Genomic DNA, 27,509 nt, shown 5'->3' with positions numbered 1-27,509 from the left:
CGCGGTGCGAGGCGACAGGCTGCCGGGCCAAGCCAGGCTCCCTGGCCACCTGCCCTCCCAGGGGGGCGGGGGGCTCAAGGCCGGGCCCCCTCATTGGCTGCTGCAGAGGGGAGGGCGGTAGCCAGCTGGGCTGGAACTGTTGACATGGGGGACCCCAGCCTCTTCTACCCCCTGGCCCTGCATCTCACCCCCTGGGGCCTCGAATTCCCCTATCCACCCCCACAGCAGACTGGGGACCTGGTAGTATGGGGGTAGCAGGGCCTAGCCCCTTCCCACCCCCCCAAGATGGCCAGACACAAAGACAGACAAGGCGGGGGCCACAGGGGGCCAGTTTATTGCAGTTAAATACCTCTCTATTTTTTTTGTCCACTTTTCCATAAAGAAAATTAAAACACACACACACACACACACACACGCACACACGCACGCACACACACACGCATACACGCGCGCACACACTCAGGGAGCAGGGATCCAAAAACAAGAGGTGGGGTGGGACAAGGCCTCCCTGCATAGGCCCAGGGCCCAGAGGGCCCCCCTCCCCCAAAGCTCCTTTCTTCCCATAAGCACCCTGTCTCAGTTCCTCTAGAGACCAAGGAGGCAGTGGGAAGGGCAGGGCCTCTGTCCTCTGGAAGGGGGGGGGGCGCCTGGCGCAGACCGGGAGACAGACAGACAGACGGACGGACGGACGGACAGGGACTCATTTCCAAGTTGAGGAGGGTGGTGGGCAATGTATCCACAGAAATGCATGTATGTCTCCCCGTGTTTGTTAAAAATCTACTATAAAAAAATCGCAGCTGGGGGAGGGGCGTCGCCCCTCTGTGTGCTAAGGGCTGGGGAGGGCAGCGAGGCCGGCGGCGCGCGGGCACCGGGCGACGGGCACCGGAGGGTCCACCCTGCGTCACTGCCGGGTACCTTCGCCCACCAGCTCCAGGTTGTGCTGCTGTAGCTGGGCTCGGAGGAGGGCGTTCTCATTCTTCAGCTCCTCGATCTGCAGGTGTGTGACATGGGGGGGATAATGTGAGGTGGGGCGGGGGCCCCGGCCGGCGGTGTCCTAGCCGAGCTCCAGGCCTGGCACCCACCTGCTGTCGGAGAAGCTCATTGTCCACCTGCAGCCGCTCGGCCTCCTTGAAGGTCTCCTGCATGCGCTGGTTGGTCTGCCTGAGTTCCCGGATGTAATCGCAGGCCTTCGACAGGATCCCCCCTTTACTCTGGGGTACGGGGTGGGCAAGAGCATCAGCGCCAGCGCTGCCCAACCAGCCCAGCCCCAGGACAGCGGTGGAAGGCAGGCGCCGTGGCCTCCTGGCCCCAGGGAGCGGGGACACTCACCGCTCCTGTCTTACTGTTGTCCGCGTTACAATCTGGAATGATTTTGGAAAGTTGCACGATCCAGTTGTTGATTTTGTCCCTCCGCCTCCGCTCTACTGCAGGGAAAATGGCAGCATCCATGGCTACGGGGACCCGGGCTCGGTGGGTCCCTTTGGCGGGCAGATGGTCAACATCGTGACTTGGCTACAGGCTGCCCTGCCGAGGCCTGGCCCTCCAATGCCAGGGCAGAAAGGAAAAGCTAGGCCTCCGGGTTTGTGCTGCTGGGCCTGCCTAACAAGCATCTGAATCAATGTTTAAAATAAGGCCATTTCCTGTCAGCATCAGCAGCTTTGGGCTTGGGTCAACAGAGCTCTGGACACTGTGGGCTCATATTCCTGGGGGATAAGAAAGGTCTGGAAGCAGCCTGGTGCTGGTGGCTGATGCCTGTAATCCTAGCGACTCAAGAGGCTAAGACTGGAGGATCACAGGTCAAAGGCAGCCCAGGCAAAGAACGGAACGACTCAAGAGGCTAAGACTGGAGGATCACAGGTCAAAGGCAGCCCAGGCAAAGAACGGAAGTGGTGCTGTGGCTCTAAGTGGTAGAGCACTAGCTTTGAGCAAAAGAGCTCAGGGACAGCGCCCAGGCCCTGAGTTCAAGCGCCATGACTAAGGAAAAAGAAGGGAAAGAGAGTGAGCGAGCGAGAGAGAGCGAGAGCAAGAAAGTAATGTCCAGAAGCCCAGAAGCTTTCCCCCCAGGACCTTTGGCCCCCACAGCTCTGCTGTTTCTGTTTCATCCTCTCCGTGTCCCTGGGACCTATGAGGGCCTGGCACCCCATCTTCCTGCTGAGCAGTGTGTGGAGAGGGGGGCCTATGCCCAGGTAGGCCTTGGAACAGAGGACAAGGGAGCACTGGAGGAGGAGCACTCTGGCTGGGCAAGGGCACCGCGCTTCCTCCTCACATCCCGTCCCTGCACCTCCGTTCCATTCCTTCAAGGGAACCTCGTGGAGCATGAACAAGCGGAGGCCGAGGCCTCATTGGCTGAGCCAGGTGCCCCCCATCCCATCACCAGCCTGAGTGTCAGAGGGGGGCGCCCCTCTGCTGCTGACCATGCCTCCCCTCCCCCAGTGAGCCCAACACCAAGGGTATCTGCCATTCAGCTCGGCCAGGGTTGGGCTCCTATGGGCTCTCCTTCACTGACTTGGACCCTGCCATCTCTCTGGTGCGCCTCACTCCAAGCCATTAGCGGCAGGGCTGTGTGTGTGTGCGCTCGCACGTGTGTGTGTGCACACACATGCATGTACTTCAGATTATATTTACTTCTGAAAAGGTGCGTGCCCTGCACAAGGCTGGACCCTGGGGGTGGGTCAGGCCCAGCTCTGTTGTGCACTCCTGCAGCAACCCTGGGAAGCAGAGGACCACACATGATGCTCACCCCACAGCCATGAGAGAGGGAGGCAAGGACACGAGTGACAGGGAGTCAGGGGATGGAGGATCTTCAGAGGAGGCCCAGGAAATGCTGAGGCTGCCTTCCGAGAAGAGGATGTGACAGCATCCCCGAAATGACCACACAGAGCGGCTCTGGGGCGGAGCGCCTGGCCTGCTCTGGAGGCCTGGCCTGTGAGGTCAACCTGTGGCTTGGGAAGATCAAGGCCAAGGCCACGTCCACCCCCTAGAAGCTCTCAGATGCTCACGCAGCACTTAGTGCAACCAGGCAGTACGGAGGGGAACGACACACCTGCCAGTGGACTTGACCCCAGTGACTGATCGCCTCCAGCAACTGAGAACACAAGCAGACTGCAAAAGCAGGGGGGACAGAAGTGGAGGTGTGGCTCAGGTGGTAGAGCACCAGCCTTGAGCCAGGAGGAAAAAGCCAAGTGAGAGGGGGAGGCCCTGAGTACAAGCCCCAGTAAAGACACAAACTAATCAAATGTAATAAAAAGCAAAGAAAGAAAAAACCACTCTGGAGAGAAATCTCAACATTCAGTTAGGTGGCCTGTAATACAGAGGGACTGTCTACCTACCACTGTCTCTGTCTCTGTCTCTCACACAGATACACTCTCCAGGACACACTATCAAGGCCAAGGTGACTTACAACACAGAGACTCACAACCAGAGTACAGCACGTTCTGACAACAGATCTGCAAGGACAACAATGAACAAAAGCAGCCAGAAACTTCATGAACATTAAGCAACGTACCCCCAAATAACCCAAGTCAAAGAAATCACAAGGAAAACCAGAGAACAGGTCAAACTGAGATTGAAAAGAAGCTATTGTAACAGTGACACAGCCTGTGCAGATCCATCAGCCAAGAATAGTGGCTACGTGTGTCATTCTAGCACCCCAGAGGCAGAGGCCGGAGGATGGAGGAGAGGCCAGTCTGGACTACACAGTGAGACCCTACCTCAAAAAACAAACAGGGGCTGGGAAGGTGGCTCAGTGGTAGAGTACTTGCCTTGCATGCATGAGGCCCGAGGTTCGGCTGGATTTCTCAGCACCACATAAGCAGAAAAAGCCGGAAGTGGCACTGTGGTTCAAGTGGTAGAGCGCTAGCCTTGAGCTGAACCACTGAGGGACAGTGCCCAGGCCCAGAGATCAGGCCCCACAACTGACCAAAAAAACACACAAAAAAACAAAAAAACAAAACTGCAGGGTACCAGTGGCTCATGCCTGTCATCTTAGCTACTTAGGAGGCTGCGATCTGAGGATCACAGTTCAAAGCCAGCCTTGGCAGAAAAGATTGTGATACTCTTACCTCCAATGAACCACCAAAAGCTGGAAGTGGTGCTGTGGCTGAAGTGGTAGAGTGTTAGCATGGGGTAAAAAAGCTCAGGGACAGAGCAGAGCCTAGGCCCTACTAGGACTGGCACCAAAAAAAAAAAAAAGGAGTGCATGTGTGAAACAACAACAACAAAAAATCCAGCAAGTAAATAAAAGTCAAAGTAAAGAGAAGTGAGCGACTTCACACAGTGTTGTCAGTGGAGCGCAAAGGCGATCAGGCCTGGCATGGAACACCAGCTTCCCTGCAAAGATCCAGACTTCTAGCTCTGGTCAGTCCCAAATTCTGCCCCAGCCACGGTGGGCTAAGCCACACACCCTGGTTCACTCGGGTCCGGGGTCCTGCTCCCCGGAGTGACACACCAGAGGCCTTCCTTCCTTGAGCCTCCTTAGAACACAGAATGGGATTCCCGGAGCCCCCAAAGCAGCCTGGGCTGTGACAGGGATCTAAGCACAGGGAGCCGTGTGTGCAGCATGGGAAGGGGGAAGCTGGGCCCGCAGCTCTGTTGGGGCCGAGCGGAGTGCAGGCTGCGCACAGCTCTGAAGGGGAGTGTGAATGGAGCCGGAGAGGAAGATGGAGGAGAAAGACGATTTCAGTATCTCTAGGATCGTGGAGACAGTGAGGGTTGGGGTTCATTTTTCTCAGTCACAGACTCACATTCCTACATGGAGGCTAACTTTGTAGGAGGACTGGGAGCAGGTCCTGGGGCTTGAACTCAGGGCCTGGGCACTGTCCCTAAGGTCTTTTTGTTGCTGGTTTTTTTCCTTGCTCAAGGCTAGTTAGTGCTCTACCAATTGAGCCACAGCTCCTCTTCTGGCTTCAGTGGAGATGAAGAGTCTCAAGGACTTCCATGCTCCGTTGGCTTTCGAACCATGATCCTCAGATCCCTATGTTTTTCTGCTCAAGGCTAATGACCTATCACTCTTCTGGTTTTGTTTTATCCACTTAATTCAGTCATTTTTTGGAGTTGAGAGTCTCACAGGTTTTGCTGTCTTGTCTGGCTTCCAACCACGATCCTCAGATCTCAGCCTCCTGAGTAGCTAGGATTGCAGGTGTGAGCCACCAGCACCCAGCTGAGGCTAATTTTTGCCCCAGCAGAACTTCTGAGGGCCAGGCCTGCCTGCCCTGAACCCCCTGTACTTCTGAGGCCCATGAAAGAGGGGCCAGGCCTTAGATCCCTGATCAAGGTGGCTTGTATGCTAAGTATGAATCAACTTCGGCCCCCTCTGATACACTCATCAGAAACTTCTAAGGGAGAGCCAGACTGGGAAGAAAAGTTGAGGAGCCTTGCCTTGCGGGCAGGTCAGGAGCACAGGGGACTCAGAAAGGGCGGAGCATTAAGAACATTCCTGAAACAGAGGGACAGGCCAGATTAGATGCTTGGCCCACAGACAGGAAAGGGAGCCAGTGGATTTGGCAATCAGTTATCACAGGTGATGTTTAATGGAGCCGCTCTGGTAAGGCCAGACTGCCAGAGGACTGAGTGAGGGGTGGATGGTGGGTCAACCTGGGGGCGGGGGAATGAATGGATCTGGGCACAGGCAAGAGGTGGGAACCCTACCCTCCAATCCTCAAACTCCTCCAAGTTCCTGTTAACCAAACCCTAACTCCTCCTTTCTCTTTAGAACAACCCACCCTCAATGTTACGTCCAGATCCCACAGCTCTGAAGCGCACCCAGCTCTTCGTTCCTGCCCAGGCCAGGGTCCTACCTGAAGTCACCTCCAACTTGCCTATCCTTGAGTCCCACAATCCCCCCCCCCCCACCTTCAATCTAATATCCAGCTAAGTACAATTTCTCATGTCTGTAATCCCAGCCACTCAGGAGGCTGAGATCTGAGGACCTGGATTCAAAGCCAGACGAGGAAGACAAGCCTGTGAGACTCTTCTCTCCAATTAAACACCAAAAGAGTTAGAAGGGGAGCGGTGGCTCAAGCGCTAAAGTGCTACCTTTGAGCACAAAAGCTCAGGGACATCATCCAGGACCTGAATTCAAGCCCCAGAACTAGCACACACAGAAAATAAATAGCCAGGTGCCGGTGACTCACACCTGTAATCCTAGCAACTCAGGAGGCTGAGATCTGAGGATCAAGGTTCAAAGCCAGCCTGGGCAGGAAAGTCTGTGAGACTCTTATCTCCAATGAATCACCAGAAAATGGGAAGTGGCGCTGTAGCTCAAGTGGTAGAGTACTTGCCTTGAGCTGAAGAGCTCAGGGACAGCACCCAGGCCCAGAGTTCAAGCCCCATGACTGACAAAAAAAAAAAAAAAAAAAAAAAAAAAAAAACAAGAAAGAAAGAAAAAGAAATAATAGGGCTGGGAAGGTGGCTCAGTGGTAGAGCTCTTGCCTTGCATGCATGAGGCCCTGGGTTCGATTCCCCAGCACCACATATGCAAAAAGAAAAAAGCTGGAAGTGGCGCTGTGGCTCAAGTGGTAGAGAGCTAGCCTTGAGCTGAAGAGCTGAGGGACAGCGCCCAGGCCCAGAGTTCAGGCCCCACGACCGGACCCAAAAAATAGAATAAAATAAAAATAAATAATAAAAATCAATCCACAAATCCTCAGCTGGCTTCCTGTCATACCAGGCAGCCCTCCAGGACCAGAGACCAAGAGGAGGCTGGGGGAGCTTCAGCCCCTTCCCTATTCCCAGAGTCCCACACTTCCAACAGCTGAGGGCCTCAGCAGACCCTAGGCCTGTGGCTCTTCCCCACCCCAACCCTCGTCATCGCTCCTGCCTTCAAGGCCCCTCCAGGCCTTTGCTCTAAGACCTCTCAAAGCGTCTTTGAAGTCAGCGATCACTCCTCCCACTCAGCTCTCATCTTTCTCTGGGTGCCCAGCCATGCACCCCAATGCTTGTGACAGCAACATGGCCAGTCTCACCCTGTAGCCCAGGCCCAGCACACTGGGGGGCCAGGGAGCTGCACAGCTGTATCACAGCTGGAAGCCAGATGGCACAAGCAGCTTAGAAGAGCAGAACAGGCCCCTTACCCCACATCCAACCCCCTCAGCACCTGACATGCCATTCAAGGCTTCCAGGGACCTTCCTGAAAAGTTCTTCCTCCCCAGCCCGTGCCCCGCCCCCCCCCCCCCCAACCACCATACCCCTTCCACCCACCATCCCAGCCTTCCTTGTGTGGCCTTGCCTCGCCTCATCCCCTTTTTCCGCCCCTCCCCAGAGCTTCAGATGCTCCAGGCTGGGCCACAGACCTGGCACAGGCCCCATGCCGCCCTGCCAGGTTCAGTAAATATTTGTTGAGGGCTGGCTATTTGGGTGTCAGGCTGCCATGTGTGCCAGGGTGGCAAAGGACCAAGGCAGGGAGACGAGGGACAAAAGACCTCAGGGTGGGATCTAAGCGTTCTGGGAAGGGATAAGGGAGACATATGCTGGCCTTCCCAGCCAGAGCACAGCTCGCTCTTCACAGCTGCCGCTGCTGCAGGGCAGCTGGCAGGGGAACGGGGGACGGGGGCACAAAGGCACTCCTACGGAAGGCCAGTCTGGGACAACCAGGCCAAGCCAGCTTTTCAAGAGGAACAGGAAAATCCACATGTGATGGCAAAGCCTGCCATTTTAGACACTGGTCATCAATACAAGACAACTGGCCGGACTGAAGTCACAACCGGCTGACCTCTTTCTACTTCCTTCCTTGGCCTCTCCATTTCCACCATGCTAGCCTGCCACGAATGCCTCTCCAACACTTGGAGCATGCCAGGCGATGGGCCTGTGCTGCCACCCTGCCCCTGGCTGGGCCCGGAGTGTCCTTACCCTCATTGTGCTGGGCTCTCCTCCTCTCATCCCGGGGCGTTCTGGTTCCATCGATTTTTCTAGAAAAAGGAAGACAAAACGCATACATATTGTCTCAGGCCCAGTGTCTCAGATTTGACAATTATGTTGTCAAAGTAAACCCATGTATAGAAAGGTAAATGGCACCAATGGCTCATATCTATAATCTTAGCTATGCAAGCGGCTAAGAGCTGAGGATCTGGGCTTGAAGGAAGTTCAAGAAGGAAAGTATGTGAGACATCTCCAATTCATCAAGAAACTGAAAGTGGAACTGTGGCTCAAGTGGTAGAATACGAATCTTAAGCAAAAAAGCTCAGCTCCAGGACTGGAAGAGAGAGGGAGAAAGGGGGGGGGGGAGACAGACAGAAAATGCGCATGTACACGCAGGCAGTTTCTAAACTGGCTTCTTAGAAGCAAAACCCAGCTTAAAAAAAAAATACAGGCTGGTACCAGTGGCACACACCTATAATCCTAGCTATTCAAGAGGCTGAGATCTGAGGATAATGGTTTGAAGCCACCTCAGTCAGACAAACCTGAAACTTTTTTTAAAAATTTATTTTGGTCTACCATGGGGCTGAACTCTGGGCCTGGGAGCTGTCCCTCAGCTCTTTAGCTCAACGCTAGCACTCTACCACTTGAACCGTAGTGCCACTTCTGGTTTTCTATTTTATCTTGTTGGAGATAAGAGTCTCACAGACTTTCCTGCCAGGGCTGGCTTTGAACCACGATCCTCAGATCTCAGCCTCTTGAGTAGCTAGGATTACAGGCTGAGCCACCGGTGCCTGGCTAAACCCGAGACCCTTAACTTCAATTAACCGTTAAAAGCAAGAAGTGGAGCTGTGGCTCAACTAGTAAAGGGCTAGCCTTGAGCACAGAAACTCAGGGCAGCACCCAGGCCCTGAGTTCAAGCCCCAGAACTGGCACCAAAAAAAAAAAAAAAAACAAAGGGAGAATTCCAGCCTGTCCCTGCTGTGAGCTAACCTGCTCCTAGGTCCCAAATCCCTCTCTTCCCCCAGTCTCAATATGGGGCCCTCCCAGCATCCTCTGTTCCTAAGATGGAGAGTCCTACACATACGGAGAGTAGGGGTGCGTCCGGGGTGCAATTGTTCTCTGTGTTCCTGTCTGAAGCACATCCTGGGGCGTCATCATGACATAGAACTGGCCTGCAGAGATGCAGGGAGGAAAGTCAGCACAGGCTGAGGGGCTCCCCTCCCCCGCCCCCAGCAGCCCCTTCCTCTCCTTACCTCCTGCCTGCAAGCTCTGGTCTGTGGTCTGCACCGACACAGCTGTGGAGTCGCCCACACTGGACGCTGGGAAATAGGCAAATCTTGCCTCTCCACTGACAGCCTCAGCTGCTGGGCTGCCACCATTACTAAAGGGGTTTTGGATTACAGCCTGCAGATAACAAGTGAGACAGACAGACAGTCAGACAGACAGGCTAGCCTCAGCTACCCTTGCCACCTCACCCATCCCATCTCCCTTTGTTCCTGAGCATCAAATTATTTGTCATGGGGCTTGAACTCAGGGTCTGGGCACTGTCACTGGGCTTTTCTGCTCAAGGCTAGCGCTCTACCACTTTGAGCCACAGCGCCACTTCTGGTTTTGTGGTGGTTCATTGGAGGTAAGAGTCTCACGGACTTTTCTGCCTGGGATGACTTTGAACCATGATCCTCAGATCTCAGCCTCCTGAGAAGTTAGGATGACAGGCATGAGCGTCCAGCACCTGGTACCCTGCTTGGTGTTTATTTAGTGTGTTCTCTGTTGGGTGGAGAAAGTCCAGTATGTCCCATTCTGTTCCCCCATTTCAGTCCTTGCTGGCTAGATACACAGCTGTCACTTGCTAAACAGTATCCCATCTTATATATTAAGAAGCAAAAAAGAAAACCATACACACACACAAACACACACACACATATACACACACAGGGCTCATGCCTATAACCCTAGCTATTCAGGAGATTGAGATCTAAGAATCATGGTTCAAAGATTCCTTGAGACTCTTATGTACAATTAACCCTGTGGAAAAAAAAAAGAAAAGAACAACATAAAACTCAGGGACAGAGCCTAGATTCTGAGTTCAAATACCAGGACAGGCCTATCTCTGGACCTGACCAGGTGTACACTTCCTGTTGTGCCTTGGGGGGGAGGGGCTCCCCAATGGCAGAAGCAATGTCCCTTCTCCATGTGTTCCCCTCCCTCTTACCCACCCCGGATGTTGCTGGTCACCTACCAGGGGGAAGGGGGCTGCCGGACCTGGGGGCACAGAGGAAGCGGTAGGGCCGGGACGCTGGGTGGCCCCATCCACACCCACCTGGGCCACAGTCTGCTGCCCCCCAGCAAAAGCAGCGGTGGACACGACGCTGACAGCACCAGCCGTGTCCCCCTGGCCGTCCAGCTGACCATCAGTCACCTGGACTACGCGGTATGTCACCTGCAGGGGGCCGTAGAGAGACAAGGACTGATGCTGGAGGGAGGGGGGCCGGCCCCGGGCGTGGAGCGGGGCGGGAGCTGCTTCTCCCCAGGGCCTGCCTTGAGCCCACCTTGGGCACCCCGACTTCCGGCTCACCTGTCCTCCATTATTCTCTGTGCGGAATTGGTACTGGATGTTGTGGTCACCGAACGCCGCCTGCTGGACGCTGGCGATGGCCACCGCCGTCTGCTCCTCCGCCCCAGGACCGTCCCCGCCTGAGACCCGAAGGGCAAAAGTGTTGAGAGGGGTGGGGCGGGGGTGAGACACGATCAAGGGGGCGGGGGGTGTCGCCATGACGGGAACCCCAGCACCCCCAGGTCTCAGTGGCACCCCCAAATAGACGCCCTCACCTTCTTGCAGCTCGACGCCCTCCTCAGCCTCGGGTCCCTTGTCGTGGCTGCGGGGAGGACAGGAGGCAGGAAGCGAGGTGGCGGAGGGGGCGAGGGGGGTCACGCCTGGCTGTGCACCCCCGGACTAAGTGCAACGCCCCCCCACTTCCCTGTGCTTCACCCGGGTGCCCGGCCCTGTCTGGAGGCGGGGGTGGGAGTGGGGGGGGGTCGGGAGGCACCGGTGGGGGGGGCGGGGGGGCAGGGAGGGGGGCGGTCCCCCTCCCTCGCGGCCTCCATTTTGAGCCGGGCCGGCGGCGGCGGCGGCGGGGCCCCGCTCGGGATCATGGCGGCCCCGAGCCTGCACTGGGGAGGGGAGGGGGGGGACCGGGGCGGGCACGGGGGAGGGGGGTCACGGGGGGGGAGGGAGGGAGGGAGGCCTCACCTGGCGGCGGCGGCGGCGGCGGCGGCGGCGGCGGTGGCCGAGGCTGCGGGGTCCAAGCCCGGGTCCAGCATGTCCATGGGGGGGTGGGGGCGGGGGGGGCGCGGGGCCCGGGGGGAGGGGAGGGGGAGGGGAGGGAGGGGAGGGGGCGGGCGGGAGGGGGGGAGCCCGGCGCTCACGCCGCGCCGCAGGAGGGGACGGAGGAGACACGGGAGCCGCTCGCGCTGATCACGGGGACAAACAGTGGGGTCATGTGAGGCGCCGCCGCTCCCGCCGCTCCCGCCGCCGCCGCCGCCTGTGCGCACGGCCCGGAGCCGCCCGCGCCGCCCGCACCGCCGCCCGCACCGCGCCGCCGGCCGCCGCCGCACTTTTTGTTTTCCACCCGGCCCGCCCTGGAATGGCCGCTGCCGCGGGGATCACCGAACGACCCAACCACCAGCCCGGCCGCGGCGCCGGGCCGGCTCCCGCGGGGCCGATCGCTGCAGCTGCAGAACCTCCGCCGCCGCCGCCGCTTTCTTTTTTCCTCCTTTTTTTTTTCCTGTTTTTTTTTTTAACCCCCCCCCCTCTTTTTTTTTTTTTCCTCTCTTCTGTGACTGGAGCTGCGCGCGCGCGGCGGCGGCGGCGGCGGCGGCGGCGCGAGCCCGGGGCCGGGACGTGCGCGCGTGCGCGCGGGGCGGGGGCGGGGCGGCCCCCCGCCGCTTCCGGGAGCGCGCACGCACGCACGCACGCTGTCTGTCACGGATCCCGCGGACCCGGGGCCGGGCCTACCCCCAGGCCCACCCCCCCCGCCCCCCGCGGCGCGCGCTGCCTGCGGGTTGGAACGCGGGCCCGGCTGGAACTCCGGGACACCCTGAGGTGGTGATGGGAACCGAATGGGGAGGGAGGTGGGGGGGAAAGGTGGCGGCGGGAAAGGCCAGAGAGGCACATCCGGGGTTTTGGAACGAGTAAAGTAGGTCGGCGAGGGAGGGGGGGGAGTGAATGAGGTGGAGAGGAGCGCGCCTGCGCGTCCCCGATGACCCAAGTGCCCGTGCGCGACGGCGCAGGGCTCGCAAGGCTAGGCGCATGCGCACGTTGGGGCGGGGCCCGGGCTTGCGCGCTGGGGGCGGGACCACGGCTGCGTGGGGGGGGGGGCATACGTAGTCAGCCTGTGCAGCAGCCGGCAGGATGCATGCAGACCGACGGGGGGGGGGGGGGGGGGGGGGGGGCGGGGACGCTTGACTTCCTCTTGTTTTAGGGGAACCCCCCTCACTCAGCCTGTGGGAGCAGACTGGACATGGCCTTCATTGGTCGCACCTACACAGCAGCTTTTAGGGGTTGGGGCTCACCCAATGCAGCCAAAACTTAAAACGCTTAGACTTGTGATTTGTAAATTTTATTCGACTTAGGTGGTGAAGAACCTCATCAAATATTCTCAAAAAAAAATATACAAAAGCTACATAACACACACACACACAAAAGTGCCAGGCACCAGTGGCTCACACCTGTCATCCTAGCTACTCAGGAGGCTGAGATCTGGGGATTGCAGTTCAAAGCCAGCCTGGACAAAAAAGGCAGAAGTAGAGCTGTGGCTCAAGTGGTAGAACGTAGCCTGAGCAAAAAAGCTCAGAAACAGCACCCAGGCTCTGAGTTCAGTCCCAGAACCGGCACCAAAAAAAAAAAAAAAAAAATTAGACAACTAAACTTTCCCGACTCAGGGCCAAATTCTGCAAAAAGAGAGAAAGAAGATTGTGAGCTGGGTGGGAAGGGGAAGAGGGGTCACCCACAGGGACCCAGAGCTGGGAGGGGGGAGCTCTCACCTTCTTAAGCCTGCGCTCCCTGGAAGCCTGAGAATCTGTCTCAGAGTATGGAGGAGGAGCGGGAGGGTAGTAGCCTTCCTCCTCCTCCTCCTCCCTGTAAGGCCTTCTCTTCTCCCCTGGCCCCTTTTTTCTCAAGGCCTCTTCTATTAGCCGTCCATCATACTGGGGATCACTGGGCCTGGAGCCATCCTCTCGGGGTCGGGGATGGCGGGACCTGAGGTCATTTTGAGGACGGTCTCTGGACCTGGCATTGTCGTAGTGAGGATCCCTCGAGGGTGGAAAGTCTCTTGGGTCATCTGGGTCGTAGAGATCATCACGGCTGCGGCTCCTGGGGGGTGCATAGGCCCGGCCTCTCCTCCCACTGTTTGGGGGAGACCTCCTCCCTGATTCAGCAGAGCTGGGCCTGGTGTAGTCATCCAAGGCATCCACAGACCGAGCCCGAGGCCGTCCAGCCCCCCGGCCCCCTGTCCCTGGGTGCTCAGGGACAGTGTCTTGCTCCCATCTCCTGGGACTCCGGGGGGAGTGGCGACCCCACTCCTCATCCCGGATCGGGGTGAGGGCAGGACCCCTGGAAGGCCGGGCTCTCCAGTCGTCTTCATGAAGGGAAGTGACTTCACTCATGGCTGTAAGGGAGGACTGGGAGTCACTGATGGGGAGGGGTGTGGGGGGGCACAGGAGGGTGGGTACTGTGCAAGAATGATCCATCCGCTGGCCCCTCCCCTACCTGGGGACCACAGGAGGGAAGGAGGGACCATACCGGAGGTGTGTAACAACCTTCCCCCTCTTCCTTCAGACCCCAGGTTGGAAAGGGGTGCTGCTCACCCCTCTCTACACGGCCATTGGGCGGTCCAGGTCGAGAGGGATCGAAGTTGGCCAGCTCTTTCTCCATGTAGTACAGGACGCGCATGGAGTCATCTTGCTGGTTAGCCTGGATCCTGTAGCCACTACGGACTTCTGGGGACAGGAGAGGGAGGAGGGGGACACACACGATTGGCTTGGGAGGATGGCTGGGGTCCCAGCCCCTCCCTGTAGACAACCTCAGGATAACAGCTTCTCACCGGAGTTCACACTGCTGTCTGTGTCTCGAAGCAATGGTACATGGGAGCCATGGCCAACTGCGGGGAGAGGATGGCTGCTGAGGGTGGTACAGCTGGAGCAGGACCTTCCATCCCCAGCCTCCCTTGCCAGGGCCCAGCCCCTCCCACCCCACCCCCAGGCCTCACCTGAGCTGTTCCGGTCAAATTCTCCAGGGTAGCCATTGTAGACAGGGCCCATGGGAATGAGGGCAGGCGGTGGGGGCGGGGTCTTGGCCGGGGAGAGGTGGGTGTAGATGCTGGGGGCGTAGATGCTGGGGACCCCTGACGTGGCTGCTTTGCCTGCGGCGTATACTGAGGGCACACAACGGGCATGAGAAGGCGGCCAGGAAGGCTGGGCAGCCGATGGCCCACGCCTGTCATTCCTAGCTACTCAGGAGGCTGAATCTGAGGATCATGGTTTTAAAGCCAGCCAGGCAGGAAAGTCTGTGAGCCTCTTATCTCCAATAAACTACTCAGAAAAAGCTAGAAGTGGCACTGTGGCTCAAGTGCTAAGAGGTGCTCAAGTATAGTGCTCAGGCCCCAAGTTCAAGGCCCAGGACCAAAAAAAAAAAAAGTATCCAGGAGCCAAGCTGCCCTGTGCTGTGCTAGGATCTGGAGAATATGCCGTTCCTACCGATGTCTGCAGTACCCCATAAGGCTAAGGGTCGCTGGCTTCCCAAGCCCTCGCCTATGTGACTCCTGGAGCTTTCAGAAAGGGGAGGGGCGGGGTATGCACTGGGAGCTCACCCCCCCCCCCAGCTCGCTTCACACACTTTGGCTGGACATTCCAATGGCATTCTGCCATTTGCCAGTCAAACTGTTGCCCATGCAATTGCTACTGTAAGACATTATCCAAAGACAGTGGCTGTTCCCAGCCTCTGTGCTTTTAGGGGCCGGGGTCACTGCTGCCTCTACAGCAAGTAACCCCCGTGTTGGGCCCATCCCTGTCCCCTAGTTCCAACTCCTAGCCACCCCCCCCCAAGCACCCACCAGCTTCCTCCCTCCCTCCTCCCCCCCCAGCTCAAGGGCAAAGCCTTCTGTTCCTTCCTCCCCAAGGTGGGAGGCTAGGTCTTTCTTTCTTGGTGGCTGGGCTTAGGACAAGGTCACTGGCTTATGCAAATCACTTCCTCTTGAGGACTCTAGAGGCTCAGCCAGGCTCCCTTGCGCCCCTAGTTTCATTTAGAAGCTGAACACTTCAGCGCTCAACTCCACCCAGGAGAAAGCCTTCATTATCTCAAGTGACTTGCCATGGTATAATTAGCAGGGGGTAGCTGCTACTTCCTGTGGGCATTAGAAATAACAGGGAGGGACGGTGGCTCATGCCTGTAATCCCAGCCACTCCTAAGGATGAGATCCTGAGGATCTGTTTAAAGCCAGCCCCAGCAGGAAATTCCGTGAGACTCTTATCTCCCAGTAACCAGCAAAAAAGTTGCAAGTAGAGCTGTGGCTCAAGAGCGTGGGCCTGGAGTAGAAAAAGTAAGAGTTGGCCTTAGGTTCAGCCATAAACTTCCTTATCTGGGAAAAGATTTATGTGTGAGAGGAGGCCTAAGGTTCAGCCATAAACTTCCTTATCTGTGAAAAGGTAGGGTGTGTGTGTGTGTGTGTGTGTGTGTGTGTGTGTGTGTGTGTGTGTGTGTGTGTGTGTGTGTGTGTGTGTGTGTGTGTGTGTGTGTGTGTGTGTGTGTGTGTGTGTGTGTGTGTGTGTGTGTGTGTGTGTGTGTGTGTGTGTGTGTTGGGTGTGTAGGGTGTGTGTGTGTGTGTGTGTACGTACTTGAACTCAGATCCTTGCCCAGCTTTTTTTTTTTTTGGGGGGGGGGTGGGGGTCTGGTCGTGGGGCCTGACCTCTGGGCCTGGGTGCTGTCCCTCAGCTCTTCAGCTCAAGGCTAGCGCTCTACCACTTGAGCTATAGCGCCACTTCCAGCTTTTTTCTTTTTGCTTATGTGGTGCTGAGGAATGGAACCCAGGGCCTCATGCATGCAAGGCAAGCGCTCTACCCACTGAGCTACCTTCCCAGCCCCGCCGGCTTTTTTTTTTTTTTTTTGCTTATGTGGTGCTGAGGAATCGAACCCAGTGCCTAATGCATGCAAGGCAAGTGCTCTACCACTGAGCCACCTTCCCAGCCCCTTGCCCAGATTTTTGGCTCACATGCTCTACCATGTGGGGCTTGAACTCTGGGCCTGGGCGCTGTCCCTCAGCTCTTCAGCTCAAGGCGAGCGCTCTACCACTTGAGCTACAGCGCCACTTCTGGTTTTCTGGTGGTTTATTGGAGATAGGAGTCTCACGGTCTCTCCTGCCCGGGCTGGCTTTGAACCACGATCCTCAGATCTCAGCCTCCTGAGTAGCTAGGATTACAGGCGTGAGCCACCGGCGCCCGGCAACACACCTAGCTTTTTTGCTGGAGATAAGTCTCACAAATATTTTCTGCTCAGAAACTTAGCTTTGAACTATGATCCTCAGAGCTCAGCCTCTTGTGTGGCTGGGATTACAGTTGTGAGCTACTGGTACCTGGCAAACATTTGATTTTTAAAGGGGATTTTACTTTCTTGTGAATATCTTAAGACTGTTGGATATACTCTCTTCCCACACGCTTTTTGTTGGTGGTGGTGGGGATGGGGCTTGAACTCAGGATCTGGGCACTGTCCTTGAACTTTTGTGCTTAAGGCTAGTGCTCTACCACATGGAGCCACAGCTCCACTTTTGGTTTTCTGGTGGTTCATTGGAGATGAAGAGTCTCACAGGACTTTCCTGCCCAGTCTGGCTTTGAACTATGAATCTCAGATCTCAGCCTCCTGAGTAGCTAGGATTCCAGATGTGAGTTACCACCACCTGGTGCCTGTTTGTTTAGTGTGTTCTCTGAGGGAAGGAGATAGCCCAGTGTGTCCTATTCTGAGCCATCAGTGCCTGGCTGAAATTACACTCTTTTTTTTTGTCGGTCATGGGGCTTGAACTCTGGGCCCAGGCGCTGTCCCTCAGCTCTTCAGCTCAAGGCTAGCGCTCTACCACTTGAGCCACAGCACCACTTTCGGTTTTCTGAGTGGTTTATTGGAAATGAGAGTCTCAGGGTCTTTCCTGCACGGGCTGGCTTTGAACTGCAATCCTCAGATCTCAGCCTCCTGAGTAGCTAGGATTATAGGCACCGGCGCAGGCTGAAATTACACTCTTAAAAGAACAGGGCCAGGGCTGGGAAGGTGGCTCAGTGGTAGAGAGCTTGCCTTGCACGCATGAGGCCCTGGGTTTGATTCCTCAGCACCACATAAGCAGAAAAAAAAGCCGGAAGTGGCGCTGTGGCTCAAGTGGTAGAGCACTAGCCTTGAGCTGAAGAGCTGAGGGACAGTGCCCAGACCCAGAGTTCAGGCCCCATGACCAGACCCAAAAAAAAAAAAAGAACAGGGCCAGGCACCGGTGGCTCATGACTGTAATCCTAACTACTCAGGAGTCTGAGATCTGAAGATCATGGTTTGAAGCCAGCTTGGGCAGCAAAGTCCCTGTGAAACTCTTATCTCCAATTAATCACAGAAAAAGCTGGAAATGGAGGCTGTGGCTTTATGTAGTAGCACATTAATTAGCCTTGAGCACAAAAGCTCAGGGACAGCACCTAGGCCCTGAGTTCAAGCCTAGGAACAAAAACAAAACAACACAAACCTCAAAAACAAAATGAAAAATCAAAGTTGAAGTAAATAAATGATGAGCAGGTTCTCCTTTTTTGGGGGGGAGGGGGCAGTACTTGGATTTGAACTCAGGACTTTTCCCTTGCTAGGCAGACGCTCTGTCACTTAAACCATGGTGCCCTAACCCAAGAAGTCCTTTGGGCCTGGTTCTCCTTGGGCTCACCTTACCACCCCACCCCCGGGCAAGGAGTAGGAGTGGCAGGTGAAATCTGGCACCAAGGCCAAATAGAGGGTGCAAGAGACGGGCACTTACAGGCCTCGGGGCAGCAGCACTTGTCCGGGCAGCAGGGGCATCTGACGTAGCAGCAGCAGGTATGCGGGCAGCACTGACACCAACAGATGGCTAGGAGGAGGAAGACGAGGAAGGCGGCCAGACATACCACGACCACAAACAGCCAATCTGTAAGCAAGAAGAGAGTGGGCCCTCATCCAAGAGATCCTGCAAAGAGACCAGGACAGAAGGGACAGGAATGGCCAGGGACAGACACACAGAACCAGCAGGACTATTTGCAAAGCTGTTAGAAAACCTGCTACCCTCACCACTAAAACCCATGCCCTTCCAACGCAGGCTGGCTCCTCCATGTTACAGGAGGGCGTCACAAGGACACAGCAGAAGAGAGACCGGCCTGCAGGAGGCGACAGAGAGCCATGGCCCCATCCACCCCTGGAGAACAGGGCACGGCAGGGGGAGGAATGCCAGTCACTCAAGAAACTGTATGCACCCCAGGCCCTCGGCCAGCCAGGAGAAGTATGGGGTATGGTTAGGGGAAGGGAAGAGGGTTTACCGCGAGCAGAGACGATGAAGTTGGGGTGAATACCAAAGACAGAATGTTCAGGGGACTCCAGAGAGAAATCCAACTTTAGTAGACGCCACGAGCCCCACCCCCACCCCCATACCTTCCATGGGCCCCGCCCGAAAATCAGGTAAGAGCTCAGTCACCACCCCTGAGGTCCTCCCTGGAGGGACAAAAGAAAAAGACAGATTATGCTGGCCTTAGCCAGCCAGGCCACCCCGCCCCAGGGGAAATGCCCTTCCTCTGGCCTCATCAGTGGGGGGGGGGGGGAATCTGGCCACCTTCCATGCTGCCAGAGGCACATTGCTCTCCCTGACCCCCAAACACATTCTCATGGGGTCCCCAACAGTGTGACCCCAGGACTGGCTTCTCGCATGGGCTCTAACCCAGGCGGCGCAGCCCATACATGGCAGGGACCATCTTAGATTCTGCCAGAATGTTCAAGCTTTTCAAATCTGGAGGGGGGAAGGGAGAACGCATATATAATACTGAAGTCTCTTGAAAATAACACAATCACTAAACAAAATTTTGTTTGTTGTGTTTTTCTTTTTTGCCAGTCCTGGGGCTTGCACTGAGGGCCTGCGCGTTATCCCTGAGCTCTTTGGCTCAAGGGCAGCGCTCCACCACTTTTGAGCCACAGCGCCACTTCTGGCTTTTTGCTGGTTTAAGTGGCAATAAAGAGTCTCATGGACTTTCCTGCTCAGGCTGGCTTTGAAGCGCGATCCTCAGATCTCAGCCTCCTGAGCACCTAGGATGACAGGCGTGAGCCACCGGCGCCTGGACTTCTCTTCTTGCTTAATTTCCGGTGTATTAGACAAATTGCACGTTAGGAAAAATGGAAAAAGGTAGAAAGACGGGACTCAGTCTCAACAGGCTAGCAATGTTTGAGGAGCCGTGAGGGGCCACAGCCTTCCCACAGGATCCGAGTTGTGCAAGGAGGTGGGGTTGGAATTAGGCTTTCATGGGATCTGAGCAAGGAGACAGACAGGTTATTGAAAAAGCCCTGAGGTCTGGGGAAGTGGGGGCTTCCGGTTGGACTCACAATAGGATGTGTACAGCCAGACTCGGGTGGAATGTCACACCTGCATCAAACAGTCTGTGCATATCTGGTGTAATAGGGTGGGGGTCAATCCTTCACATATAACCAAACCCCCCCCCAAAAAAAAAAAAAGAGCTGGGCACCAGTGGCTCACACCTGTAATCCTAGCTACTCAGGAGGCTGAGATCTGAGGATCTCAGTTCAAAGCCAGCCTGGGCAGGAACAGCCATGAGATTCTCATCTCCAAAGAACAACCAGAAAACAGGAAGTGGCGCTGTGGCTCAAGTGGTAGAGCGCTCGTCTTGAGCTGAAGAACTGAGGGACAGCATCCAGGCCTGAGTTCGAGCCCCACAGCAGACAAAAGAAAAAAAAAATCTACCCAGTACCCAGAGGACAAAAGCAAAGCTGCTGTGTGTGTGTAGGTGCGGTGCATGGTGCCCCGGGGCCAGGGCAGAAGGCGCCAGTCTCTTCCCAGGTCTGCCCTCAGCCCTCCACAGCAGGGGGTGTGGGGTATGAAAACACTTTGGGTGCTGGTGGCTCACGCCTCTCATCCTAACTATTTAGGAGGCTGAGATCTAGAGAACTGAGGTTCAAAGCCAGCCCTGGAAGGGAAAGTCCGTTAAGATTCTTTAATGAACCACCAGAAAGCCAGGAGTGCAGCTGTGGCCAAGTGATAGAGCATCAGCCTTGAGCAGAAGAGCTAAGGACAGCACCCAAGCATTGAATTCAAGCCCCAGTACACACACACACACACACACACACACACACGCACACGCGCACACATGCACACACAGCTTTTTTTTTTTTTTAACACCAAGTCCATATGCAGCCCAAGCTGGCTTTGAACTTTGTCTTTTCTGGTACAGAAACTTGAACTCAGGGCCTCAGGTTCTCAGCGTTTTTTCCTCACATCCTGTGCCTCTACCACTTGAGACACGCTTCCAGGCCAGCATTTTTGCTAGTTCATTTTTGCTGCATATGTAGTCTTTTTTCTGCCTTAACTGGCTTTGAACTTTAGTCCTCTAGGTCTCAGCCTCTTGAGTAGGTAGGATGTCAAGTGTCAGCTACTGGACCCAGCCTATTTGGGGGTGGGGGGGATTCTGGTACTAGGGTTGGAACTTCCTTACACTTGCTAGGCAGGCCTTTCCTGCCTGAGCCGAGCTCCCACCCCACCCCCCCTCCAGAAATACATTGTAATAACTGTTTCCTTTGTGTTTACATTGTATCAGGAATTGAAGGAATCTCAGGACTGAAAGTTTCCCAGAGGATCTGTTAGGTCTTACATAAATGCCCCAATTTTACTTTGCTTATCTTGTGCCAGGGCTTGAATTTAGGGCTTTTATAGCTCAAAGCTAGCACTCTACCACCAGAGCCCCAGCATCACTTCCAATTTTCTAGTGTTTAATTGAAGAGAAGCTTCTCATGAGCTTTCCTGCCTGGACTGGTTTCAAATGGCCATTCTCAGATCTCAGAGTAGCTGGGATTACCCAAGCCCATCCCCGTTTCATCCAGGGGACTGAGACATGTTGATCTGTACAAGGATCAACTCTGATCACATGTCTGCCTAAAATGGGGTGATTTCCCCAGATTCTCCTTGACAGTGCTGGTGGGCGGAGGGGACCCTGCCTGGGGTGCTGGCTAACACAGAATCCCAGTGACTGGCAACACCACGAGGGGGCAGCAAAGCGAGAGAGCTGCAGCACAGACAGTGGACAGGAATGGACAGAAGTCAGGCCCTGTCCCCAGGGCCCTTGGGGGCCACTCACCAAGAACAATCAGCTCGGCGTAGGCCTCATTGTTTCCACCCAGGTCCTGGGCTGAGACCACCGAACAGTAATATACCCCGCTGTCCCCCCAGGCCGTCTGCTCAAAGGTGAGGTCAGCATCTGGGGGTGGAAGGAGACAGGGTGAGGACATCTGAGGGTTCAGGGGGACAATTCCCAACAGGGCCTGAGCCCCCCAACACACACATGCACACGCACGCACGCACAGGCCAGAGAGGCAGGATACGGCCTGACTGTTCAAATGAATCCTGTGGAAATTAAAAATAGGGAACCGCCGAGCGCCGGTGGCTCACGCCCGTCATCCTAGCTACTCAGAAGGCTGAGATGTGAGGATCATAGTTCAAAGCCAGCCTGGGCAGGAAAGTCCCTGAGACTCATATCTCCAATAAACCACCAGAAAACTGGAAGTGGTGCTGTGGCTTAAGTGGTAGAGCCCTTGCCTTGAGCTGAAGAGCTGAGGGACAGCGCCCAGGCCCAGAGTTCAAGCCCCACGACCAATAAAAAAATAAGATAAAATAAATAGGGAACCAAGCAGGCTTGCTTCTAGACAATGAACTTGAACTACTACAAAAAAAAAAAAATCCAGCTGGGGGTGGGAGGGATGCATGGGAACAACAGTTCTCACCTGTCATCCTAACTACCCAGGAGGCTGAGATCTGAAGATCAGAGTTCAAAGCCACCCAGGCAAGAAACTCAGTTAAGACTCTAATCTCCAATGAACCACCTGAAAACTGAAGTGGCACTGTGGCTCAAAGTGGTAGAGCGCTAGCCTTGAGCAAAAGAACTCAGGGACAAAGTTCCCATGCCCTGAGTTCAAGCCCCAGGACTGATGCGTGCGCGCACACACACACACACACACACACAGACACACACACACACAGCCAGTTTTGGGGGGTGGAGGGAGTTCCCAGCAAGGAGACAGCATCAACTAGGTCAGGTCCCAGATAACAGGGAGATGGGCAAATGGGCGGGGAGGGCAGCAAGGGTGAAGCGTAGGAGTCTCCCAGAGTTCCTGCTGCACCCTCCCTTTCTGTCCCCACATTCTAGGTCAGTCCTGGGCTTGGGGACGCCCAGGGCCGCGGCAGCCCCAGGCCAGGCGAGCCTGCCCATTACCCCGCTAATGAAAGTCCCGCAGTACATCCGGCTTCCTCTCCACTCCTCAGGACCTCATCAGATAAATGTCTCCAGCGCACCAGCCGGGGCTGATGGCATCTGCTTGGTGACTCTGCTTAGGTCCAGGCAGAGTGGGGGTGGGGAGATCCAGGACAAGACTTAAAACACCCCAGCAATTTCCACAGAGTCAGAACCACTCTTTTTCTGTTTTTCCTTTGTTTTTGTTGTTGATCATAGGACTTGAACTCAGGGCCCGGGCACTGTCCCTAAGCTTTTTTTCTTTCAAGGCTGGCACTCTTTACTAGTTGAGACACAGCTCCACTTCCAGCTTTTTGGTGGCTCATTAGAGTTAAGAATCGCACAGAGTTGGGACTGGGAATGTGGCTCAGTGGCATGCATGAAAGCCCTGGGTTCGAGTCCTCAGTACCACATACACAGAAAAAGCCAGAAGTGGTGCTGTGGCTCAAGGGGTACAGTGCTAGCCTTGAGCAAAGGAAGCTCAGGGACAGTGCCCAGGCCCTGAGTTCAAGCCCCAGGGCTGGCAAAAAAAAAAAAAAAAAAGTCTCACAGACTTTTCTGCCTGGGCTGGCTTTGAACCATGATCCTCCTGAGTAGCTAGGATGACAGGCATGAGCCACTGGCACCTGCCATACTCCAGATTTTTCTGCAGCACCCCCTTGGCCTCTTCATTTCCCACCTGGGTCTCTTACAGTCTGTCAGTGGGCACAGGGCACCGTGGCCTGGATCACCCACATTTTCTGCTCTGGGCTGTGATGGGTCCATGGCACTGGCGGAAGGAGGTCACCGGGAGGTGACTGGCACTGAGCACTATGTGCTAGAGACAGGGGAGCTCTCCTGGCTGCCATGCTATCTCTAGCTTACTCTGTCCCTAGCTGGGGGGGGGGGGTTAAAGAGGGGTACCAATGAAGATCTAGGTTCACTCTACCCTACCCCCCCAACACAACAGCAAGCAATGATTCAGATCTGACAGCAACCCCAGTCTCCAAGCAAGGAAGTCTTGCAATATTTCTGCAAGTCTCACGCATCAGGGTTTGGCCTACACGGTATTTTTGTGTGTGTTCCCCCACCCGGTGTGAAGCATGGCTTGTGAGCTTCTTTGGCTCAATCCTGAGCCCTAGGCCCCCATCCTTCCTGCAAGGGAGACACCCAGTTCCTGCTCCCTGAGCTGCCTCTGAAGTTCACACCAATTGTTTTGTTTTGGTTGTTCCTGGGGCTTGAACTCTGGGCCTGGGCGCTGTCCCTCAGCTGCTCAGCTCAAGGCAAGGGCTCTACCACTTGAGCCATAGCACCACTTCCGGTTTTCTGGTGGTTCATTGGAGGTGAGAGTTTCATGGCTGTTCCTGCCCAGGCTGGCTTTGAACTGAGATCCTCAGATCTCAGCCTCCTGAGTAGCTAGGGTGACAGGCATGAGCCACCAGCTCCTGGCACAAGCAGTTGTTTTAAGCACAGGGAACAGATGTTGGTCTGGGCAGGAACAGAAGAAATAAGGCCCCCACGACTCCAGGCTCTAATTTCCTCCCCTCCACATGTGAGAGGTGGGCCCCATACTTTCAGAGGTACCAAGATTACTCCAGTGCTAGTCAGTGGATACAGAGCCTCTGAAGTCATGGGTACCCCACAACTACAGAAGGGGGGCCAGGACCCACCCTGAGTGGAAAGACACTATTTGATTTTCCTGGAATTATGTGAGCATTTTGCTGTTGATACTGGGGCTTGAACTTGGGGCCTGGGCACTGTCCCTGAGCTCTTTTGCTCAAGCCTAGCCCTCTACCACTTTGAGCCACAGCACCACTTCTGGTTTTCTGGTGGTTCATGGGCAATAAGAGTCTCACGGACTTTTCTTCTCAGGCTGGCTTTGAACCGTGACCCCTCAGATCTCAGCTTCCTGAGTACCTAGGATGAACAGGCGAGTTTTACTCTTAAAGCCAAGATGGTGGGCAATTCTAGGGACAGCACTTATAAGTGCTTGCCCCACAATGAAAGTGGAAGAGGAGGAAACATCATGGCTACAGGGTTTCCGGAAAAGGGCAGAGACACAATGGCTGTTTACCTAGCACGGCCTTTGGCGCAGCTCCCATCAGAGAGTGAGGAAGACCCAGACGCTTTGAGGGCTCTGGACAATGCAGGCCCCCTCTGTCTCCCCCTACATCCAGCCTTATCCAGCTCTGCAGTTTTGTGCCCAGCAGGGAGCCAGTTCCAGCACGCTGGCGCTGGCATGGAGAAGCCAGGCATGGGTGGCTCACACGCCTGTAATCCTAGCTATTCAGGAGGCTGAGATCTAAGGATTGAAGTTCAAAGCCAGCCCGGGCAGGAAAGTCTGTAAGACTCATCTCCAATGAACCACAAAAAAGCCAGAACTGGCTTTAAGATCCCCAGAAGGCCTCCCATGCCACCCCAACCCCGGGGTCACCTACTTCCGGTGATGGTGATCCTGCGGCCCTGGTAGTAATCCCCCAGGGTCACCGCATTGCCCTGCTTGGTGGCCACTACCCGGACGGTGCGCACGCTGTCCTGGCACTCCACATACGGGTTATAGCCGGGGTTCCCGGCCGCGATCTGCGCGTTGAGCTGGTTGTCTGAGCTGGCCGGGGAGAAGGCATCGGCGATGCGGTCTCGGCAAAACGATTTATATTTCCAGATCACAATGGGTGCCGTGAGAGATGCGGCCATCTGGTAGCTGCAGGGCAGCGTCACCGGCTGGAAGAGGATGACCACATGGTATGGGTCCGACACAGTCACTTGGACGGCGCTGGCTGGAACTGAGAACAAAACAAACATCAAGATGGGCACTGGTGATCACACCTGCAATCCTAGCTGCTAAGGAGGCTGAGATCTGGAGGATTCGTAGTTCAAAGCCAGGTTCAAAGGCAGCCCGGGCAGAAAAGTCTCTGAGATTCTTATTTCCGATGAACCACCAGAAAACCGTGAGTGGTTCTGTGGCTCAGTGGTAGAGAGTTAGTCTTGGGCAAAAGAACTCAGGGACAGTGCCCAGGCCCTGAGTGCAAGTCCAACAAAAAGAGAAGAAGAAAAAAAACACACACACCAGCAGAGGGGGCTGAGAGATCAGGAAGTCACTTCAATACCAATGAGTAAGAGGCTTTGTCACCTGCTGTCATCTGCCTGACACTTGGGAATGACTTTCTATAGCACTTAGCATCCACTGATCCTCAGGATCCGTTGTCCCCATGGGTGCTGAAAAATGGCCTGTCACGCCTGGTTATCTGTGGCTCCTGCCTGTCATCCCAGAAGGCCGAGATCCGAGGATCTCAGTTCAAAGCCAGCCAGGGGCTGGGAAGGTGGCTCAGTGGTATAGTGCTTGTCTAGCACACATAAACCCCTGAGTTCGATTCCTCAGTACCACATACACAAAAAAAGCCAAAAGTGGCCCTCTGGCTCAACTGGTAGAGTGCTAGCCTTTTGAGCAAAAGAAGCTCAGGAACCATGCCCATGTCCTGAGTTCAGGCCCCAGGACTGGCAAAAAATAAATTAAGGCCAGCCTGGGCAGGAAAGTCCGTGAGAGTCTTATTTCTCAAGAGCCACAAAAAGCTGGAAGTGAAGCTGTGGTTCAAGTGACAAAGCACCAGCCTTGTATGGAAAAAAAAAACAACACCTCAAGGACAATGCCCAGGTCCTGAGTTCAAGCCCCAAACGTGGTGTGCGTGCGCACGCGCACACACACACGCACGCGGCACACACACACACACAGAGCAGGATCCATCTCACACATCCCACAGTGCCTTGAGCCCCCTCCCCTGCCCGCTCACCCCTCCTCTGTGGTCCCAGTTCCTAGCCCGCCCCCAACCTCTCCCTCAGCCTCCCCCTTCCAATGCCCCACCCGAAGTCAGCTCCGACGCACCCCTAAATGCGCTTTGTTAGACAAAGAAAAATGTCCCCACTTCCCCCTTTCCTCCCTCAAGCCGACTCAGGATCCAGAGGAGAGGCGGGCGGGCTGGTTTCAGGTCCAGAGGTCCTTCCCGGCCGACTGACGCACAGATACCACATCAGGTGGGGACTACACGGACGCCCGCGGAGCCCGGGGGTGGGTGGGGCTGGCGGCCTCTTCCCCGTTACCCCAACACTTCAGAAACCCCGGGGTGCGCCTGAGAACCCCTCTTCCCCCAACCCCACAGCCTTTTGTGTGACCGACCCCTTCTAATCCACAAAACACCCCACACATACTCTTCTCTCTAAAACCCGGGCAGCTTTCGGGGCTCCAGATCTGAACTTCCTGCAGCCTCTGGGAACACTGTGGGAGAGGCCGGGGGTGGGGGGAGGACCCCTACAATTCCTGGGGGTGGAGGAGGGAGCAGATCCGAGGCGCGAACTCTGCGCCCCCCCCAACTCCTCACCTGCCCAACTCCCCTCCTCGGGTGCGGAGTCCCTGGGAAGTTCCCCGGCCCACCCACCGTCCCGGCACCCCACCTCCGGGCCCCCCATCCTGTACAGAGCCCCCCCATACCTGTACAGCAGGTGCTCAGGAAGAGCCACAGGAGGACGGCGGCGGCCGGGCGGGAGCCGGGCCTACAGCAGTGCGCGCCGGGCCGCGGCGCCATCGCCACCTGCGGGGCGCGTCCCGGGCACCGGGAAGAAAGCGGGGTCACCAGGGGGAAAGGGGAGGCCGCCGAGGCCGCGGGAGGGGCGCACCGAGGCCGGGAGGGGGGCGCCCAGCTCCTCCCTTCCGGATCCCCTTCCCCCGTCCCGAGCCCCGGGCGGGATGCCCTGGGAAAAACTTTCAACAAAGAGAAACGCGGCGGGGCACCCGCAAGTTTCCAGACTTATTTCAGGAGAGGGTGGGAAAGAAACGGGAGGAGGGGGAGGTCCTGGGGGACCGGGCCACCCCCTGCGCCTCCGGGGCAAATGGATCGGCCCAGGTACACAAGGCATTAAAAGGGCTGGGCCTGGGGGGGCTGGGGAGGGCGGGGCTCCCGGCTCCGCCCCGGAAGTGGGTCTGCCCAGGTGTGCACCGCCCCCGGGAGGGGGAGGGGAGGGTGGGCGGAGGGCGGCGCCACCGAGACCCTGGACCCACCCTCCCACCGCCAGTCCAACTTCTGCTCCTCCCGGCGTCCAAGACGATCGGGGGGGGACCGAGCGCTGGGCGGACGCGGCTCACCTGTGGAGGG

General features: G+C 56.2%; 2 protein-coding genes across 6 annotated transcripts; both read right to left on the bottom strand.

The window, feature by feature from the left end:
- Nucleotides 1–304: 304 nt before the first annotated feature.
- Nucleotides 305–11,299, bottom strand: Usf2 (upstream transcription factor 2, c-fos interacting). 4 transcript variants are annotated; one of them, XM_069998610.1, is made up of 10 exons: nucleotides 11,102–11,299; nucleotides 10,681–10,727; nucleotides 10,427–10,545; nucleotides 10,091–10,291; nucleotides 9,105–9,255; nucleotides 8,936–9,023; nucleotides 7,843–7,901; nucleotides 1,330–1,424; nucleotides 1,083–1,187; nucleotides 305–991 (listed from the first exon to the last, which is right to left on the bottom strand). In XM_069998610.1, the coding sequence occupies exons 1-10, from the start codon at nucleotides 11,176–11,178 to the stop codon at nucleotides 902–904; spliced, it is 1,032 nt and encodes a 343-aa protein (XP_069854711.1). In that variant the 5' UTR covers nucleotides 11,179–11,299; the 3' UTR covers nucleotides 305–901. The 4 variants fall into 4 exon arrangements, with proteins under 4 accessions (XP_069854711.1, XP_069854708.1, XP_069854709.1 ...); XM_069998607.1 differs by having other exon boundaries at nucleotides 1,083–1,211; nucleotides 11,102–11,271; XM_069998608.1 differs by having other exon boundaries at nucleotides 1,083–1,211; nucleotides 10,681–10,730; nucleotides 11,108–11,271.
- Nucleotides 11,300–12,454: 1,155 nt separating this feature from the next.
- Nucleotides 12,455–27,268, bottom strand: Lsr (lipolysis stimulated lipoprotein receptor). Of its 2 annotated transcripts, XM_069998605.1 has the most exons (10): nucleotides 26,849–27,268; nucleotides 24,804–25,148; nucleotides 21,238–21,357; nucleotides 18,536–18,595; nucleotides 17,892–18,038; nucleotides 14,118–14,282; nucleotides 13,953–14,009; nucleotides 13,717–13,848; nucleotides 12,895–13,517; nucleotides 12,455–12,801 (listed from the first exon to the last, which is right to left on the bottom strand). In XM_069998605.1, the coding sequence occupies exons 1-10, from the start codon at nucleotides 26,940–26,942 to the stop codon at nucleotides 12,766–12,768; spliced, it is 1,779 nt and encodes a 592-aa protein (XP_069854706.1). In that variant the 5' UTR covers nucleotides 26,943–27,268; the 3' UTR covers nucleotides 12,455–12,765. The 2 variants fall into 2 exon arrangements, with proteins under 2 accessions (XP_069854706.1, XP_069854707.1); XM_069998606.1 differs by lacking the exon at nucleotides 18,536–18,595 and having other exon boundaries at nucleotides 26,849–27,267.
- Nucleotides 27,269–27,509: the final 241 nt, after the last annotated feature.

The sequence above is a fragment of the Dipodomys merriami genome, unplaced genomic scaffold, assembly GCF_024711535.1.
Source record: "Dipodomys merriami isolate MVZ:Mamm:240054 unplaced genomic scaffold, mDipMer1.0.p SCAF_52, whole genome shotgun sequence".
Classification (NCBI taxonomy): Eukaryota; Metazoa; Chordata; class Mammalia; order Rodentia; family Heteromyidae; genus Dipodomys; species Dipodomys merriami.
Note: the sequence above shows the minus strand (reverse complement) of the source record. Positions and strands in the feature narration are given on the sequence as shown.